This window comes from Nannospalax galili, unplaced genomic scaffold (assembly GCF_000622305.1).
Source record: "Nannospalax galili isolate Female #2095 unplaced genomic scaffold, S.galili_v1.0 scaffold2161, whole genome shotgun sequence".
NCBI lineage: Eukaryota > Metazoa > Chordata > Mammalia > Rodentia > Spalacidae > Nannospalax > Nannospalax galili.
In genome coordinates, this window is record NW_008344208.1 from 231,363 (window position 1) to 251,737 (window position 20,375).

At 39.6% G+C, this 20,375-nt stretch overlaps 1 protein-coding gene across 1 annotated transcript in view; it reads right to left on the minus strand.

Annotated features, from left to right (window-relative positions):
* Positions 1-16,565: 16,565 nt before the first annotated feature.
* The window catches only part of LOC103739989 (prolactin-8A9-like), a 7,200-nt gene continuing 3,390 nt past the window's right edge, over positions 16,566-20,375 (minus strand). Inside the window, exons 3-4 of the mRNA XM_017799980.1 lie at positions 17,607-17,783; positions 16,566-16,877 (exon numbers count right to left, since the gene is read on the minus strand). Coding sequence (XP_017655469.1) covers positions 16,686-16,877; positions 17,607-17,783 — 369 coding nt within the window. The 3' untranslated portion in view covers positions 16,566-16,685. The remainder of the gene's footprint in view (positions 16,878-17,606; positions 17,784-20,375) is intronic.

The following is a 20,375-nucleotide window of genomic DNA, read 5'->3' on the forward strand; positions in this document are numbered from 1 at the left end:
CCTTGAAACTCTTGCAAGAACAATAAGACAGGAGAAAGAAATTAAAGGATTAATAACTGGAAAAGGAGAGATCAAATTTTCCCTTTTTGCAGATAACATTATGCCTAAGAGATGCCAAAAATTCCACCAGAAAACTCCTAGAAATTATTAACACTTTCAGTAAAGTGGCAGGTTACAAAACTAATCTACAAAAGTCTGTAGCCTTTGTATATACCAATAACAAGCAATCAGAGAAAGAGCACATGGAAACACTCCCCTTCACAATAGCTGCAAAAAAAAAATATCTTGGAATAAATCTGACCAAAGACACCAAAGATCTCTACAATGAAAGTATTAAATCTTTAAAGAAAGCGATAGAAGAAGACATCACAAGAAGGAAGGACCTCCCATGCTCATGGATTGGAAGAATTAATATTGTGAAAATGACCATCCTACCAAAAGCCATTTGTAGATTCAATGCAATGCCAATCAAAATCCTCATGATTTTTTTACCATGTTTTAAAGGTTTAATTCTAGGGGTCTTATAATTATTTGCAGTTTTGGGGTTTCTTTGCAGTTATTTAAATTTTTGGTGCTCTTGAGAATGTGATTCTTTTTCTGATTTCTTGGTAGAAATTTATTCTTGTTATATAGCAAATGTATGACAGTTTTGTATGTCACTGCAGTGCAGAAAAATGTTTATCACAAGTAGGAGATTTTCCTTGTCAGGTCTTTAGTGCTCTTTAATCTAAGGATCATAGCTTAAGCCACTGAAGATAACTGACTTGTTTATTTGTATTTTTTTTATTTCTTTATCTTACTGTAGCTAAGAATTCAATCATTACTTTTACAAAGAAACAACAGTATAGATACCTTTGTCTCACTTCTGATTTTCAGAGAAGCCCTTGTGATTAAATTAAACTACTAATATAATGTGGGATTTATTTGAACATATATAGCCTTTATAATGTTGATGTGTTTCTTCTACTCATTTCCTCTGAAATTTTATGATTGAAATTTGTCAGAATCTTCTTCTTTATCACTGTGTGAATGGGTGTGCATATAAGAATCATTCTTGAGTCTTTGGAATGGAAATCAATTGATCATGGTAAATAAAGATGTTAATATATTGGTAAATTCTTTTTTCAAGTATTATATTGAGAATATTGTGTCAGTGTGTATTATAAAAATCAGTCCACATTTTATAATGTGTTCTTTTTGTGTTTTAATATCAGAGTAGTTACAACTCCACAGAAGTATTTGAGATGATCTTGCTCTGTGTAATTTAGGTAATGGATGGAGAAGCGGTGATTTTTGCCTCTTCTTTAGATGTTTAGGAAAATGAGACTGGATTCATCTGGTTCAGCCCTTTTTTTCCTCGGGAGAGTTTGTCAGTAATTCAGTTTCATTGTTTGTAATTGATCTGTTTAGTCTTTTTATATCCCCTTGAGTTAATTTTGTCAATGTAAATATGAGAAGTCATGCGTTTCTTGTAGATCTTAATCTCTCTAACGTATTCTGTAATTATCTTCTTTGTTTCACTGGAACCTCTTGTAATCGAGCATTTTTATCTTGAAATGAAACTAATTTATTGGTTTCTTTCACATTGGTTACTACAGTTTGAGATTTGTCCATCTTCATTTTGCATCGTGCAGTCCCTTTTTATCTATTTCATTCATTTCAGCCTTGCTATTAATCATTTCTACTCTTTTGGGAATTGGCTTCTTTTGGGGGGACTTTGTGGGAAATTGTTCATTTCTTTGCGATATTTTCAATGTAAGCATTCATATGCATAAAATTTCCTCTTGTACCTGCATTTGCTGAACCCCAGCATTTCTGGTCAATTGTGTTTTTATTCTTATTTTATTCCAGAGTTTTCAGAAATTCTCCTTGATTTTGTCAACATATTCTGTTTTGATAAGTCTGAGTATTTGTATAATATATTTTGTTTATCATGCAATTCATTTCTGCTTTTATTACACTGTGGTCTGATAGAATAAATGAGATCATTTGGATTTCTTTGAATTTGACTTGATTAATGGCTTAAACTGTGATTTTTGGCAAGGGGATATATTTCTCAGAGGCAATATGTTAATCCATTCTCTTTTGTTATCCAATCAGCTGGTATGCGTCTTTAATTAGTGAATTAAGATCATTTATATTTAAAATTATTGTTGATAGAAAATTATATGTTCTTGCAGGTAGGTTGGTTGCTAATTTGGTAGGTTGGATTATTGTTCATTTTATGTCTTTTTCTACATTCATATTGGAGTGTTGTAGGAATACTGTGTTGAACATGACTAATTACTTTTTCAATCTAATAATTGTCTTAATTCTTTGGAAATATCATAAAAGGCATTTTGATAATGTTCATTCTCTGCTCCTCCCCTGAACTTCTCCTAGATCCACCCCCAACCTCTCTAGTCCCTCCCAGCCTTGTGCCCAATTTGTTTTTCTTAATAAACCACTGAGTCAGATTTGTGCTGACCATGTACTCCTAGGTTTAGGATCATACACTGGAGCATAAAATCCTACCAGGTGTCACACGGTTTAGAAACACCATCCCTCCCTCCACCAGAAGCAATCAACTGTATATTGCTCCTCATTGAGGGGAGGGGGCTCATGAACCCTCTCCCATGTTAGAATTTTGGCTTCATTGAACTTATGCAGGTCTTCTATGGGAAAACACGGGTACGGTGAGTTCATGAATCCAAGGGTGTTGTCATATTCAGAAGAAAGTGTTTCCCTCCAGAGCTCCTCAACCTCTGGCTCTTAAAATTTTTCTACACTTTCTTCCATGATGTTCCTTGATCCTGGTGGGATGGGGTGAAACAGATATTCCATTTGCGATGAAGCACGTCACTGGTGTTCCCTTCATTTTGATCAGTTAGTGACAGTTGTGAGTTCCTGAGTGAATCACGGTCCCCTGCACAAATTCTTCTTCCTATGTCTTTGAGCTACCCTCATCTCTGAGTACAGAGATATTAATTTAGAGGTCATATTGATATTCTGTCCCATTACCAGAACAATAGTACGAGGTTCAGCTCTAGTACCTGTGAGTTCCCATCCATGGGGTCTTTGGTTGATTTTCAGTAACATGCCTATGTTTTCTTGTAACTGGGTCTTAAATCCAACCAGAAATCAGGTGTTTTCCACCATAACATTTTTGCCTTGATCAGATATGGGGGCACATGTCACCATGTCATTCATTATTATAGTTCCCAGGGCTCACAGCTGGGGAAGGCTGTTGATATCATTTCTCGCGTAGTAATCCATACTACAACTCTAATGCCATGAGCCCTATCCAGCATGTAGCAAGCTACTAATCAAGACCAACTTGAATTTTTCATGTGCTGTGAATAAAATCTGTGGTGTGCTCACCAATGGGTTCTTACCATTAGGGTAGTGTGGTCAACCAAGAACAATAGCTGTATCCTGGGTTATTTTGGAAGTCTCTAGTACACCCATGGCCAAAAAAGTGAGGGTAGGTATACAGGATCTTTTCTTAATTCTCCATTGTTCAACAGTTCTCATGAAATTCATCCTCCATTATTTTGTAGACTATCTTTCTTGCTCTTTGTACTTAGGATTTCTTTAAGTATCTCCTGCAGTGCTAATTTAGGGATCAGAAATCGATTTAGTTATTGTTCTTCCTTTTACACCCAGTTAAAGTTCCCTCCTGCATTTTTATAATATATATGCATATATATACATATATATCATTGAATTTCTGTGCATTTTATACAATACATTTTGATCATATTTAGACACCTTTCCCTATGTGCATTCCTAATAGCTCCCCACCAGATTGCATGTATTCTGTCATGTATGTTAATGCCTACAAGTGAACTTTGCACCTCTCAATGTGAGTCCATCCCTGGGAGCCTGGTCAATCTATCTAGCATTGCTTCCTTAAGAAGACCAACTCTCCTTCTTCCAGCAGTGATCAGCTGCCAATACCAATAGTTACTCAGCTAACATTGGGGCTTCTTACCCATCTCTCCAGTTATGTGTTGGGTTTTTGTCTGGCTTGAATTTGCATGGGTCTTGTACTTGGTATCACCATTACTATAAGTTCATAAGAGCAAGTCCCAGCCACCTAGAAAACTCTGCTTCCTTCTGGTCATCCACCATTCTTGACTTTTACAATCTTTCCATCCCCTCCACTTCTGCATGGTCCTTGAATCCCAGGTAGGTGAGGTTTAATATAGAAGCCTAACCAGGTGCACACTCTGCAGTTTCTTATTCTATACATCTTGGCTGGTCATGGCTTTCTATATTCACCACCCTATGTTACATGAGGAAGCCTCACTGGAAAAAGTTGAGATATGAATTAGTATTTTCCCTGCCCCCTGTTCTGCTCTGTTCCCTGAGCCTCAAGAGAAGAGGTTCCATTACAGATGTGCCTCTTACGGCTAGGCATCTTACAGACAACTATTCTGTATGTTTGATCAGTTGTGGAATTCTGTAATTGCTTTTATATGTGAAAAGAAGCTTCTTTGATGAGTCGTGAGAGATGTCCTTGTCCGTAAATAAGGATCCATATTTAGCATACAGTAAGAAAGCCTGTATTTTTCTCATTTTCCCCTTATTAGCACCTGTGCCCTACTCTCCTCTTCTCTGGACCACCTTCTCCATTCCTTGCTGCATGGACTCAATAAACTTTCCTGGCTTCTGAGGGATAGTCATACCCAGCTGTAGACCCTATGATTCACGGTAACGACTGGTCCTGTAAAATATCTGTAATGGTACAATAGTGACACTTTTATCTTGGGGGTAATCCAAAGCTTCCAAATTGGACTTAATACTCACTTAGCAAAAGTGAATTCATTCGTAGAAATGTAAACATAAGCAAATAAAGTGGCTGGAGAGGTCATAGACACTAGGAGAAGGCACTAATGCCACGTCTTTACAGAAATACAATCTCTAAGTATATTCAGAATACTTATCCTTATTCCCAGAAATAAGTATAGCTCTCAACTCTCAAGAAAGAAGTTCTTTTTTTTTGCAGCAGATGTAGTCTATTACAGAGACCCACAGAAGGACATAGTGCCGAAAATAAGTGATCAAGGGATGTCCGGCTCCCTTGATGCATCTCTAATACAACCCCTAGATCTATGCTATGTGATAGTTATGGAAAAGGAGAGAAATATTCTAAGAACCAGAGGACCTGGGTACCTGCTGCTAGGCAGCATCTTCCAGACATGACAGGCAAGTCTCACTAATGAAATCTCAGCAGTGTGGTTGCCTAAATAAGACAGATATAATTATGACAGATGTTGCCATGTGAACATTGATGGTTGAAATTTCACAAGATCTCTCATCTAGATGAAGAAGTCTAAACAATCATTGACTGCTTAGAGTGGGAGAATCAGTTTTCCCCAGGCATGACTACTTGGTAGTCACCCCAATCCCAAGTGCTTAGCATTAAACGCATGTGCATAGAGGCAACACCAAGTGGTCTCAACAGAATTTAGGCATATATATATATATATATATCAATGGATATGCATATAGATAAAACAATAATTTAAGTCTTAAAATCTGGGGGAGGTGGGAGATGTGTTAAGAGTTGGAGGGGGAGAGGGATGAGAAGAGTGGAAATTATCTAAATGCAGGCCTTATATGTGAATTTCTAAAAAATTAAATTAAAAAAATTGAAAATGAAATGTTGGAGTGATGGCTCAGCAGTTAAGAACACTGACTGTCCTTGCAGAGGACCCAGGTTTGATTCCTAGCACCCATGTGGCAGCTAATAACCGCCTGTGACTCTAGTTCCAGGATATCCAACATACTCTTCAGACCTCTGTAGACATTGCATGACATGAGTGCACCTACCTACATGCAGGCAGTACACTCATACATATAAAATAAAAGTAAAAAATAAAATATTTTTAAAAATTTAACATAAGTCATAGTAACAAGACAAACAAACGTCCAAACCATTCATGGTACTAGGAAAAGAACAGACAGCAGACCATGGAAGAGCATAAAAGACACTAGCTAAAAAAACTAATGCACACAACCACTCGAATTTCACCATATGCAAGAACCAAATTGGAGGAAAGATCTTATTAAATACACAGTGGTGGAAAACTGGATGTCTATAAGCAATAATGTTACCATTTTATGAAATATACTTCAAAGGAAATTATTAGAAATCTGGGAGGACGACGTATTGAAGAAAGTGCTTGCCACACAAACATGGGGGCATTAATCATATGGATGCACCCAAGAAAATTCCAGGCACGGTGTCATGTGCCTACAATCCTGGGTTTAGTGAGGTAGAGGCAGGAGGATGGGTCTGGCTTGCTGGCCAGCTAAACCAGCAGAATGGGTGACCTGAAGAAGAAATGGAGACCATGTGCCAAAGAATAAGGGGGAAGTTTACTGAGGAAGACCTTCAAAATCAACCTTGGACCACCCCCTGGATGTGAAAATTGGTGTTTGAATCACCCACATGGCAACACCTATGAAGTCATACATGTGTACACGCATTCATCATACACATGTGCAATTATTAGAGATAAATAAGGACATGATGAAATTAGTGAATGAGAAAACCACAAATCAAGCAGGGCATGATAATTAATTTTTGAGGCCGTCGTTGTTTGAAGCAAGGTTACTTAGCCAGGCTGGCCTTGAGAATCTACTAAGTAGTCAAGCATGATGTTGATCTCTTGAAATTCCTGCCTCCACATGATATGGAATTCTAGACCTGTGCCACCAGGACTGGTCCATGTGGTACATGGTATTAAATCTAATGACTACAGATGCTTGGCATTGACTGTACTAAAGAGACCACACACACTTCAGTGTTGTCTTGAATGTATGCACCAAACTCTAAAGAGACACAAAATACAGGAAGCAAATCTTTATAGTATTGAAAATAATAATAAATGGATCTGAAACATCTCTTTGACATGATCCAAATTATAAATATAAAACCAAATAGTAAAACATATAATATCACAGAACTGTTTGGAGCGTCATCAAGATAATCAATACCTTCAGCATTAAAAATGTTCAAGTATAAAGTAATAAAGTCTCCCAAAAGCCTTCTTCTAATTGTCCTGAAATGAAAGTACAATTACATAAACTAAAATCAAGAAGAGTTATCTCTAAGCCTGAGTACACACTTCTAAAGGATTATTGGTAAGGAAGAAAATTTCAAAAACTATAAAAGGAAATACCTAGATAAAAAAATAAAATTTATCCTAAGTAAATTATTAGTACAGGAAAAAAAAATCTGTAGCACTGAATGAAAATGAGGAAAAGCCACTGAAGTTCCTGTAGGAACTGAAGCAAAGGAAGGAAACGTGACACTCAGCAGCAGAAAGTAATGAAAGAAGTGACAGGAAGAGACCAGAGCAAGAGAAACCAAGTGCTGGTTCTCTAAAAAAAGCAGTAGATACGTAAGCGTTTATCACAGTTACAAGATCAAAACAGACACCCAGTTGTTTTGGTGTGAATGTGCCTTCCTCAACCAGGGCTACAGGGGAGGCCTTGGTGGATCTCAGTCACGAGGAGATCCATATAAATTGAACTTGTGAGACACTAAAGCATTTGAGATGGAACAAGGAAATGCAGGCCATGAAAACAGGCTCACACCAACCTGAATCTGGCAAGATCAGGGGGTATTGAACCAGAATTGCTGTGGAAGCTTGAAGTACACTCAGATGTGATGATGTATGTCTCTGAGACTGCAATGTCTGGAGGACGTTCTGTGAAGAGACAAAGCGATGCAGTGCTCTCCAGTTGTGGAAGAAGCACATCTTCATGGGTGGGAATCGCTCTAGACAGTTCTCTCAGAAACAGCCAGAGTCGTCTGAAAGAGATGTCCACAGAATGTAACTAAAGATAAGCTGACAGTTCTAGATCTCTGACCTACGGATTTCCTGATGAATTCTGCGCTATTGAATGTTAAAGCTAAATGGGCATTAATGTGTGAAAATCCTGAAATACTTCACGGAGAATAAACAGCCATGCATGGATTTGGAGACAGAGATATGAAGAACAGAAAAATGAGATTTTGTAGGAGTGGGCAATCATCACCATCGCAGACATTATGTGTTCAAGTCCTTCAACAGCAATGCTATGTGTGAGTAACTGGAGACACAGGATACAAAGAGCATACTGTCAGGTCAGCATTGGAAAGGTCAGTTTAATTCATAAGATCCTGGGAAATGAGAGTCTCTGGGGGTGGTCACTGTTCACCAAGCCATAGGTGGTGTCAACACACCAACATGGTGAATAGCAATGCAGTGTCCTCTCAGCCTGCCTGGCGCCAGATACAGGGATCAAGAGGAGGTGGAGGAGTTGCTTTCATGAGAGTGGGCCTGTCTCCCATTGACCCCTGGGAGTTCCAGCCCCCAACTAGCCAACACAGTGTTGGTGAAGTGACCCAAGGTAAAGAAGACGACTGTGCCATGGGGGATGATCATTGTATCGTTTACTTCCTTCGCTGGCATCAAATATCTGACTAAAGCAATTTAGGAAAAGAGCAGTTGATTTTGCTTAGACTGGAATAGGACACGTTTCCTCACGGCAAGGTGGGAGGAGTCAGGCTTCCATTGCTTCTACAGGCAGAAAGGGGAAAGACGACTGTTGGTGCTCATCTAAAATTGCCCTTTTCATTCAGACAAGACCCAAACTAAAATAATAACATCACTCAAAATTAGAGTATCGATTCCTACCTCAGTTATCTTGATTTAGAATTTCATTCAAATCCATGCCCAGACATCTATCTCCTGGGTGATTATAAATCTTGTCAGATTGACAATCGCTATTGATAATAACTAACCCAAGCACTGGCAACTTGACACTCAATTACACAACTTTTTACGTATCATGTTTGCTCTTCTCCTTAGACTCATGGGCTCAGATCTACCTTATGAGACTTTAAAATGTACTCGGTCCCGCTCTAAGAGTTCCAATTTTCTTCTGTTTTCTGTTCAAAATCGAGTCTCAGGTAATCTCTTAACTGTGAGAGCCTATGAGATCCAAAACAAGTTACATGTTTCTAATATGCAAAGGCAAGAAGTAACATTTCCAAGGAAGAACTGAGCCCCGCAAGGCAAACAGCCAAGCCTACAGCTCCACGTCTGGCATTGGCCCCTTTCAGTGGAATCAGCTGACCACAGCAAAGATTTGGGCAGTCTTGCAATCCCAACTCTGCTGTAGGTAGCATTCCTGAACTCTGTCTCTGATTGACTCCACTCCATCCCCACTGCTTTCCTGAGCAGACACCCCAAAGAACTCACATGTTAACACACTTGGAGATGCAGGTCAGCTTCACCAACGCAAGTTAACATAACGGCCTTCCTAAAATTCCTTGCAGGAACTCTGACCCTGTCATGTGTTGGTCTTCATCAGTGTTGAACTGCAACCTTGAAGAAAACCTCCCTTAGTCCTCTACTGTTGCCTTCCGGAGTCTGCAAATCCAGGACCACGTGCACCACACAAGCTCTGTGACAAGCTTCAAACAGTCTGGCACCTTTTATGCTCAGCCTCATAGGTGGCACATGCCCATGTTCTCTGAATTCTCTCTACAGTACCATCCTAGACAAATCCTGTGTGTTCTCTTCATGCCGGATAGAATAAGGCTTTTTAGGCTTATCACCCTCAGCTCATACTTATCGAATGCATCCCCTCAGGTGCTGGTGGTGATGTCGTGAAGCAGGGATGGCAGAGACAGTTCCTTGCCCCGGCCCGCAGGGTCTGCAACGGAGTACCTGGATTGGGGAGTGGGGATGTATATGGGACGGGGCAAGAGACAAGAGAAATGTAGACAAGACAGGTTTCTGATCAAGTCTCGTTTATTAAAGCCCAAGCATGAGTTTAAATAGAGAATGAGAACAAAGGAGCAAAGAGTGAGTAACTACATCAGTCAGAACACAGGGGTCCTGATGCACTTTAAGGGAGGAATCTACTGATTAACAGAGAACAGAGCTATTCACCTAAACTAGAGCAAGGCTGCCGGCTACTGGCCCCGGCTGTGAGCCAAGGTTGTGGGCCCCGGCTGTCTGCCAAGGTTTGGGGCCAAGGCTGTGGGCAGAATGGAAAGTTGCCAGCTTAGGTCTGTCAGCAGTTTTGAGAGGTGGCTGAGCCTCAGGCTCCCAGGCTCCCAACAGTTCCTGAGCAGTTCTTCCCCCTCCTTCCTCTGGGTTTCCATTTTTATGCTGTTTTAAGAATTAGATTGAGGTTGGGGCTGGAGAGATGGCTCAGCGGTTAAGAGCACTGAGTGCTCATGCAGAGGACCCGGGGTTGAGTCCCAGCACCCACATGGCGGCTACGAACCGTCCTTGACTCCAGTTCCGGGGAAATCTGATGCCCTCTTCTAACCTCCGCGGCATGGCATGACACGAGTGCACTCACAATAATGCAGGCAATACACTCATGCACATAAAATAAAAATAATAATAATTAAAAAAAGAATTAGAGGGTAAAGAAACACAGAAATTTTGATGGTGGTGATTAGGAAAGGTTTATTTTTGAGAAAGGTACAAGATGAATTCCTTAGAGGTGGCAGGTGCTTCCCTCATGGAGCACACTGAAAGTCTCCTAAGTCACACCCAAACAGGACAGCTCAAGGTGCAGGGTCTGTAGGGGTAGAACCACTGTGCCCCAGGTGCTCTGCAACATCTGCTGCTTACCCCTCCTCCATTTGTGCATCACTGTTCAGCGTGTGTCAGCTCATTTCATTAGTCCATTTATTGATTGGGTTGACTGTAAATTTAATAATATGATGGAACACTGACAGATAAAATGAGAGACACAAAATACACCAAGTAATCCAGAATCTATTTTGTGATATACGTGTATGTTCAACATTCATCAAAAAAGATGCAATTTTAGTAAACACAAGAAATCAGTACGTAACCAAAGCCGTTTATGCACATGTTTGACACCACTCATTACTTTATGCTGTGCGTATTAATAGATATAATAATGTAGGACCCATTGTGAGAATATGTTTTACATTACAGAGAGCAGTGTCCATCAATTTGGAAAGATTTTCATTCTGTGAGAATGGAATGACAGCATGTTCTGTTGTAAGCCACTAATGTGTCTAGTTTTGGAAAACAGAAATGGTAATGTAGCTCATGATGTAGGAATGTAGAAAAAGGGTTATAGAAGTTCTTTGAACTTGCTTTAAAATAAACCTAGCATGGATAGTTCAAAGGGTAAAGAAACAAAGGACATGGGATATCTGGGGCATTAATAAGTCATGAATTCTTAGAGGGAATGAATCAGACCCAAGTTCCAAAGAGACCTGGGAACTTAAGACTGGATGAGTATATGAAGGATGGAGAAATCCAACAGAAGGTGGGATAACATAACTTAAGGTTTTGTACAAATGTGGCCCAGTTGCTCTCAAAGAATACTCAAAGAGTCATCAAAATATCTCTCAGAACAACCAAAATGTCTCACACTACACATTACTGAGTTTTATCAAACCTTTAAACAGACTAGCACTAAAGCTCCTTCATGTCATCCATGAACCACAGTCACGGAATACTATCAAACTCATTCTATGAAGTAGCATGACCCTGGTGTCGAAAAAAGGCAAACCATATAATTAAAAAAAACCTACCTCTGAACCAAATTTAGCAGTACATTGAAAAGATTATTGACCTTGTTCAAGTTATTTTCATAGCCAGTATGCAAGGATTGCACAACAAATGTGAGCTAATAATGCAATAGTGTTAGTAAATACTCAAAACAAAAAACAAATCACATGTCCATTTTGATGCAGAATAGACTTCAGGTGACATTCAACATTTCTTAACAATGAAAGCCCTGAGGAACCTAGGTGTAGAAGAAACGTACTATCTTTATATGACAAGCCTGTATCCAAGATTATTATTTTCATTTGTGGAATGACAACAATTTTTTCTGAAAATCTAAAACAGAAGAAGTAAACCCACTCTTTCAACCTTATTAACTGTAAAAGGTCAAAAGCTCAGTCAGAGCAATAAGACAAGGGAAAGCTGAGATTATCATGTACATAGCACTGAGGTAACTCACGAATCCTCACTTTAAATGAGGAAATATTTGATATTACTTGTTATTTTATCAGACACAGAGCTCTGCAGGTATATCACTGGAGAGAATGACTTCTGCACCACGGAGTAGGAAGTATCAGCTTACAGAGTCTCTATATATTCTATCCTACAATAGAAAATCACATTTCGGTGCAAAGAATACATACAGATAAAATCGGAAAATAAAATCTTAATCTGGTTCTGGACAGTGTGGGAGTAAGAGATGTTCCTTCATCCTCTGACTACAATAGACTCCTTTGAAAATAAACACAGGAATAGCGTAGTCGGATCCTGAGGTAGCTCTGTTTTTATTTATATTCATGCTTTTCACGGATCTTCCCTGGTGATTTGGATAGTGGATCTATCCTTCCCATCAGTCGTTTTCAAGTGTTGTTTCATCATCGGCTTCTGTTTTCTAGGTGACAGCCGTTCTGCTGGGGGTGAGAGGGAATATCAAAGCAGTTTCAGCATAACATTAATGCATTTATTTTCTAGTTTATGGGCTTCTTGCACTAGAATGTGCTGCTTTCATCGTGTCTTATGACAGATATACAAAGTTTAAAAATTGACATACATAGCAATCCATAATGAAAACTTCATTTCCCACAGTTTTAGGCCTTTATTGTTTGTGCCACGAAATTTTAGAAGATATATATAAAGTATGTACTTAAAATGTGATCATTGGTTATGCAGTGCGATCCTGCCTCAAAAAAAATGAGCATCGATTGGCTACCAGCCTTTTACTAGTACATGTGTTGCCAAATAACTTTTCTCTTGTTTTTTTCTTTAACTATTTTGGGCACGGTAAAAATGAGAATGCAGGCAGCCGCCACTCTTTCCAGTATCAGATTTAAAGGTTTGGTCCCTTTAGAACAATGTTATCTATCGATTTCTTGCACACAGTTTTCATTATGTTAAAGTGTGTTTCTTCTATTCCTTGTTTCTTCAGGGCATTCTCGCTTGAATATTTATTTGTTGAATTCTATCAAATATTTTTCCTGGATTGATTGAGATGGCTGCGTACTTTTTTCCTTAAATGTGATGAATTGCATTTATTGATTTATGCATAGTGAACCGAATTTAATTTTGTCATGGTTCATGGCATTCTTGGTGTCTTCTTAAATTCACTTTGTGGATATTTTATTCATAATTTTGCCATCTATGTTTATCAGGGAAATTGCTCTAAAGGTTTTTTTGTTGTTGTGGTTTTTGTATCTTATCTAGCACAGTGATGGCGTCAGATAAGGGGCATCTATTGATTACTTTCTCCTTACTGGACATTCAGAGGAATATTGAACTTGGCTTCCTAGGTTTGGAAGACTTTGTAAGTGAATCCATCTTGTTCTGGACTGCTCTGTTTTTTTTTTACAGGAAGTTTTGATTTTTGTTTCAATCAAGTTGATTTTATGAATCTGTTAAAATAATCATAATTTCTTACTTTAATTTTGGTACTTCACATGTATAAATGAATTTATCCATTTCTTCCAGACTTTTAAATTTTTTGGAGTGTGAATTTTCAACTTATTCCCTGATGATCCTTGACACTAGACTCTATAGTAAGTACCTATTCTTTTAAACTATGATTTTGTTCCTTTAGAAATTCCCTTTCTGTGACTTTCAGTCAGGGTCTGTCAATCTTCTGTATGGTTTCAAAGAACCAACTCCTTTTCTTTTTGATAACTTCTCCACATTGCTCGTGCAGTCACAGTTTCACGAATCCCTGTCCTGATCTTAATTATCATTTGCCATGTACTGATTTGGGGCTTGGATAGGTCTTCTTCATTCAGAACCTTGAAGTGTGTGGTTATCTTGTCTACATGAGATCTTTATGATGCTTTATTTAATGTAAGCACTAATAGTTGTAATCTGTCCTGTTAGAACTGCCAAAAATACATGCCCAAAGTTTTGGTTATTTGTGCTTTTATTTTCATGTATTTCTAGAAACTTTTGTTATGTCCTTCTGGATCTCTTCAGTGACACATTGAAGATGGTGCTGTCCAGTCTTCCTGTATTCGTGCAGCTTCTGTAGTTTTTCTTGATATTCATTTCTTGTTTCTTGTCCATTGAGATAGGATTCTTTCGTATTCAGTAACAATATGTTTCCTTGAATGTGTTCAGCTGTAGATTTCAGTTTTACCAGGTTTATTATGCTCATAGTATCTTATCCTTTATGACTACCTTTTACTCATTTTACTTTGGCAGCTCATGCCTTTAATCCCTGTACTGGGGAGGCTGAAGCAGGTGAATCTCTTTGAGAGCAAGACCAACCTGTTCTACATAATGAGTTCCAGGATGTGAGGGTTACAGGGAGACCCTTCCTCAAACAAACAACAACAACAAACTCAATAAAAATATTTTAAAACTTTTTGAAAAAGTAAAACAACAGAGAGAACGAAAGGATCCTTTTACCTGGTCTAAAATCAGTCTCAGGATCATCTTAAGGGGGTCTTACCTTAATAATAACCTACATTCTAGGACATTTAGTGGGAGCTGACAGTTAAACTATGGTCAGCCAATCACTTATTTTCTTACAGATTGTGCTGGCTAGCTTTAATCTCAACTTGACACACCTGGGTTGAGGGAGTCTCAACTGGTGAATTGCCTCCATAGGACTGACGTGTGGCCATGTCTGTGGGGCGTCTTCTTGATTGTTGAGTGATGTAGGAGGGCCCAGCCCACTGTGGGTGGTGCCATCCCTGGGCAGGTGGGCCTGTGTTGCATAAGAAAGCAGGCTGAGCAGGGGCCAGGGGAGAAAGCTAGTAAGCAGTGTTCCTCCATGGCCTGTGCTTCAGCTCCTGCCTCCAGGTTCCTGCCCTGAGTTCCTACCTTGGGCTCCCTGATGAACTGTGACCCAAGAGATGTAAGACAAATAAACCCTTTCTTCCTCAATTTGGTAGTTGTCAGTGTTTTGTCACAGCAGTGCAGAAGCAAACTAGGACACAGATTAAGTAGAATTTTAAGCATTTTCTCAATGTAAGGGGTGCTATGATTAGTGGCTCCATAAAGAGCATTTGTGCATGACTTTAAGCTAATTGTTGAAAAACAGTTACTCATGATGTTCAAAGAAGGGAAGAATCACATCTGATTCCTCAGGGAAATGTCTCCTGATGAGTTCTACTCTGATTCAGTGAGAGCTACATGAACAGAGGGAGTAGAGCCAGAGGAAGGTCCTGAGGTCTGTGCTATTGCCACTCGAGTGTTTGGGAGGTTGTCATGCGTGAGAACCGTGTGTGCAGTTGCAGAAAGCAGAGTTCCTCACCTTTCTCTCCCAGTGTGCCTTCAGAGCGAGGGGCAGGGGGCAGAGATGGCGAAGATAGGGGAGACTAGGTGGGAAGCTTCTCCCGGTCAGGACGCAGAGTGCTGATGTGTCTGCACAGGTGAGAGACATGTGTCCAGAGAGAGTGGCACTTGACACTTAGAGGAGGTAATTCAATTTTGACCTTTGTCACCCACGTATAACTTTTAGATGACATCTCATAGGTTAGTGATGTCAGAATTTTTCCATTTCTTAATTTCTCTCCTATTCTGAAAAATTCTAAGAAAGTCCAGATATAATGGTAGAGTGCTTAAGAATTTATGAAATGATATGAACACAGAGAAAATATTTGCCACACAGAGAGACTATATAGAATATATTTATAATGATGCTGATTTGGTTTCAATTCTAAGAAGAAGGGTTGAAGTTATTTGAGAAATGTAGCATTTAATATTTGTATCCTAACATTTACTATCATTTAAATTTTTATGGTCTTTAAGGGCATTGCAGAAGCATAGTATTGGAATTCACTATGATTTCATTGTGAAAATGTCTCATATAGACAGCCTGGTTTTCTATAATTATCTGACATTATTATCATCTTTTGGATGGATGGGCTGATTAATAAGAACTTGTCATTTCAATTCTAATAACTTGACATACATAACTTTCCTGTGAAAGTAATTGTAAGTTTACTAAAGTGTGCTGTGCTCTGTCTGGCTTGTTGCAGTCCCCATTTCTCTCCTGACACATTCATTTGGACCATCCCAGCAATATTGACAGAATTTCTATTAATAGACAAAAGAAATGTGGCAAATTTGCTTATTAGATTTTGCCACTTATAAAGATCATTCACACACACATGCACACACACACACACACACACACACACACACACACTGTTTTCTGAGACAGTTTCTCCCTGTAGCTCCAGCTGACCTGGAACTCACTATGTAGACCAGGCTGGCCTTGATCTCACAGAGATCCACCTGCCTCTGTCTCTGAATTGCTAGGATTAAAGGCCTTGATCTCACAGAAATCTGCTGGGAACACACATGTACACCATCAAGCTCAACTTGAAGTTTTTATTTCTTGTGAGCATAAGTGGACTAGTTAATTATTAAATAAATGGACTAAAGTAAGTTGCAGATCCTACTATGTGCAAACTTATCACCTATTATTTCTGATGAATTTGATAAACACCCAAATGGTATTGATAGAAATTCTATTAAACAGACAAAGACAAAGTGGTCTTTTTCTATTTTGACGATTCTAGAGTGATTTTATTTTCTAAGAAGAGACCAATTATACCCATGCATGCATTCAAAAGGGATAACATTAAGAAATTTCTCAGCCACGAATCACCAAGGACTGTCTCTGCTGAAGGTGGGAGGGGTGCGCACTTAGCAATCTTTGTTCGTGGTTACCCGGCACTTCAGAAACTTGAGATGGCTTACAGTCTTCCCTGAATCACCACGCAGGCAGCTGACCAGGTTGAAAACTGCCAGATATTGACCCTCTTTATTCTTTCCCAACAGAGAGGAAAGTTCAGGCCAGGCGGGGTAGTTCTCTTTCATTTGTGCATCAGGATGAACCTAAAGATCAAAGGTATCATCACCTATTCATGTTGTTAATATTTTTTCCTCCTGGTTCATCTTATATGTCCAATTTAAAAATGTAATACTTTCACCCAAAGTATGGATTTTCATGTATCTAAACCAGGAGTCCCTAAATCTATGTCTTTAAAAATCTAACTTCACGACTGTTGCATAGTTTTTCTGATGCACAATCACCCTAAAAGAACTATGCATGCTTCTATCTGAGCACAGACACATGCTTGATCATGAGACACCAGAGGAACTGACGCGTGAGTTCTCTCCTTCAGGGAACTCTTCCATATCTTTGTATTTTTAGATTCTGATGTGCAACACTATGCTTTTAAACCTTTTGACTAAATCTGTTCTCATGTGATTTATGTATGAAAGTCTCCCACATGATAAGGGTTGTATTTAGTGCTTTACGTGCAGAGTCTAGGGATGACTGTTGTAAGAGGATCTGCTGAAGGAGTCCTTCACTCCCCCCAGGAAAATCTCCATCCCAATGAGTGCGAGGGACAGCTGTGTGTCACTCGGATCCCGGGAGAGAAGTGCCAAGGGGGTCATCTCTGAGAAGTTTGGAGCTGTAAATAATACCTCAAGGGTGAGATCGTCATGTGATCAGATGTCAAAATTCCACGCTTGCAAACTGAGGTATTTCAAAATTCACATCTCATTACAGACCCCGCCTCTTTCAGAAAGGACAAGAACTGTACAGAGATTGCTCACCTTGCTCATTATCCACTTCATGTCAGCCACGAGGTCCTTGCTGCTTTCTTTCATACTTTTGGCTTTTGAGAGGATAGCCTGAGGGGCTTTCATGTGTTCCAGTTCAGTCACAAAATGAAACAGAGGGTTGGTCCACGAGTCCATGAATTTGATCAACAATTTCATATACCTTTTGGTCTAACAAACAGAGTTGAACCATTACATTAAGATAATTTCAATATAGACATTTAGTTACCTGTGATGCTTGTGAAGAAGGTTGATTAAAATAACTGTTTTTCTATTTGTTTACTATGTATATTTGATACATGTTATGTAGTTAATGCATGTTGTAGACATAAAATTTAAGCAATTAGCTTACCATCTGCTAAAACTAAATAAACTATGGTGTTTGTAAATAAGCAAGTCAAGTGATTGTGTTTCATTTTCCCTAAGAAATTCTAACTTCTTTTTCCCATGTCACCTTTATTAGTTGACTAATTTTGCTTATCCATAAGGAACCTAGGCATGACTGGAACTCAATAGGAACACACAGGACCCATCACAAGAAAGGTAGATGCCACTGGTGTCAGGGATAAGTAACCCGAACCCTTTCACCCAGGGATTCACACATACTACTGAATCAAATCATTCACTAATATATTTATCGATGTTTTTTAGATGGTTTTAGGACATTAGAGCCAAGATGCCTCCAGGGGAGTATCCACATTTGTTGGCAGGCCTATGCAAATTACAACAGCATCTTGTTGCCATCAATAACAGAATAGATCGAAATCACAATCAACTTTTGATGATCCAGTGTCTGAAACTCAACTCTGATTAAAATTCTTTCTGCATTAGGGTCTGTTAGCTACTCGAAGGGCAATGAAAGTGAAGACTAGACTGGAGTTCAATGAACACTGCAAAGGAAAGCTCTAAGTATGTGAAGGAAGGAGGAAGTCAGGTGGGTGGAGACGCCAATGGGCTGCGGGCAGCATGGAGGCGTGTGATGGAGTGAGGCTTCAGTTGGGCGAAGCCTAAACTCCCGTTCCTGCTCTCATGCAAGTGGAATCAATTTCGTGTGGCCCTCCACCACCTCTTTCCTTTTGTCCAGCAGTCTAATAACCTTTGGTTAAACTTCTGTGAGTATCAAATATTGTAATGCCAAGACATTGCTTTGTGAAGTGTCTAACGATTCAGTAGTTTTCAAGAAACATTTTCTCCCCCTCCACCACTTAGCCCTCATTTTCTCTTATTTTATAGCATCCTGTTGAATGTAGATCATGTTCAGATATGTTATTTTTGGAGATCAGAAGAAAGAGATGACAGAAACTACTAATTAGAGCTACTGTGACAGGTAGACCTTCCCCTCACAAATTAGAGCAAAGTTGCATCCTAATGAATAAAGAGTAGTATTTCACAGGACCTTTCCATTCAGTTGACTTTAAATTAAGGTATAGAGAATCATGGAGAAATGAACAGCTCTGTAAAGAAACAGACATAAAACCAGGAGAAACTTGAAAATCGAGAAGAAAAGATGTATAGAGTATCGTTCAACAGTATAAAATGCTGCCAATTCAGAACCCATTAGTACTATGTAATCAATACAACTATATTTGAGTCTCTCTCTCTCTCTCTCTCACACACACACACACACCATTGCCCTTCTGGGGCTCATCTTCCCTTAGCCTCTACTAAATCTCAGGATCAACTCATTCCACAAGCTTCCCTTCCTTCTAGTTCACTGTAGTTTTTATTCCACTTTTCTCCCATCCCATTCCTTGTACTTTGTCTCCATTTACTGGCTGGTCATGCCACATTCTCGTTGCATGGTTTTCCACTCGTCTCGCTTGCCTCGAAATCACACAGGTGTGTCGGAAAACAACTTCCTTTCTCTGGATATGGGATGCTATCTCCAGAGATAGGAACACACACTACTTCCTAACTAGGACAGGATCTCGCCTTTCCTCTCCCTCATGATCTGATTGTGGGATGCTGCCTTCTGGGACTTGGAAATAACTCAAACCCGTACTTGAACCTGTGCTAAAAAAAAAAAAAAAGGATGCTTTGTTTTGATGCCTGGTTCTCCTCATTCTCGTTTTGCGTGACCAATGCCAAACCATTCTCCTCCTACTTCCTCCTCGTCTCTCTCTTCCTCGTCTGCTGTGCTTTCCTGCCCAGACTTGTAATCCTGCCTCCACTCCCTCTGGAGAGAGGATTTTCTTTGCCTCCCATCTGCTTGGTTCTGTCTCTACCTCCTACCTGCTTGCTCAGTTCTTTATCTCCTCTTCACTTTGTACATAATCTGTCGCTATGGGTACCACCCACTCAAAGTCTCAGCATCTCACACGTCTTGCTTGTCTTCTTAAATCCTTAACAACTAGAACTTTCAGATACAATCAGGCCAAAATGCCTGAAGTTCCTGTGCACGACTGCCTGGCCTCAGTATGAGTTGGATAATGACTCTATTTGCCAGACAGTGGAACCTTAGACATCAATATTTTGAGAGATTTGGAAAATTTCTGTCATGGTAACAGTAAACAGTCCGAATTACCATACATCCAAGCTTTCTTTGATCTCTGTGCTAATCCCTCCCTCTGTGTCCCATGTTCTTCCTATCAGGTTCTTCTGGCTAAGTCAGTTTCATGGGATCCCAACCCACCAGGGGCCTCCACCCCTCCTCCTCCTCCCTACCTCTCCACCTCACCTTTTGATCCTATCATAGCCGATGAACTACCTCCGATTAGGACCAGCCCCAACCTCCTGTTCCCCAGCCTGAGGCACAGCCAAGTC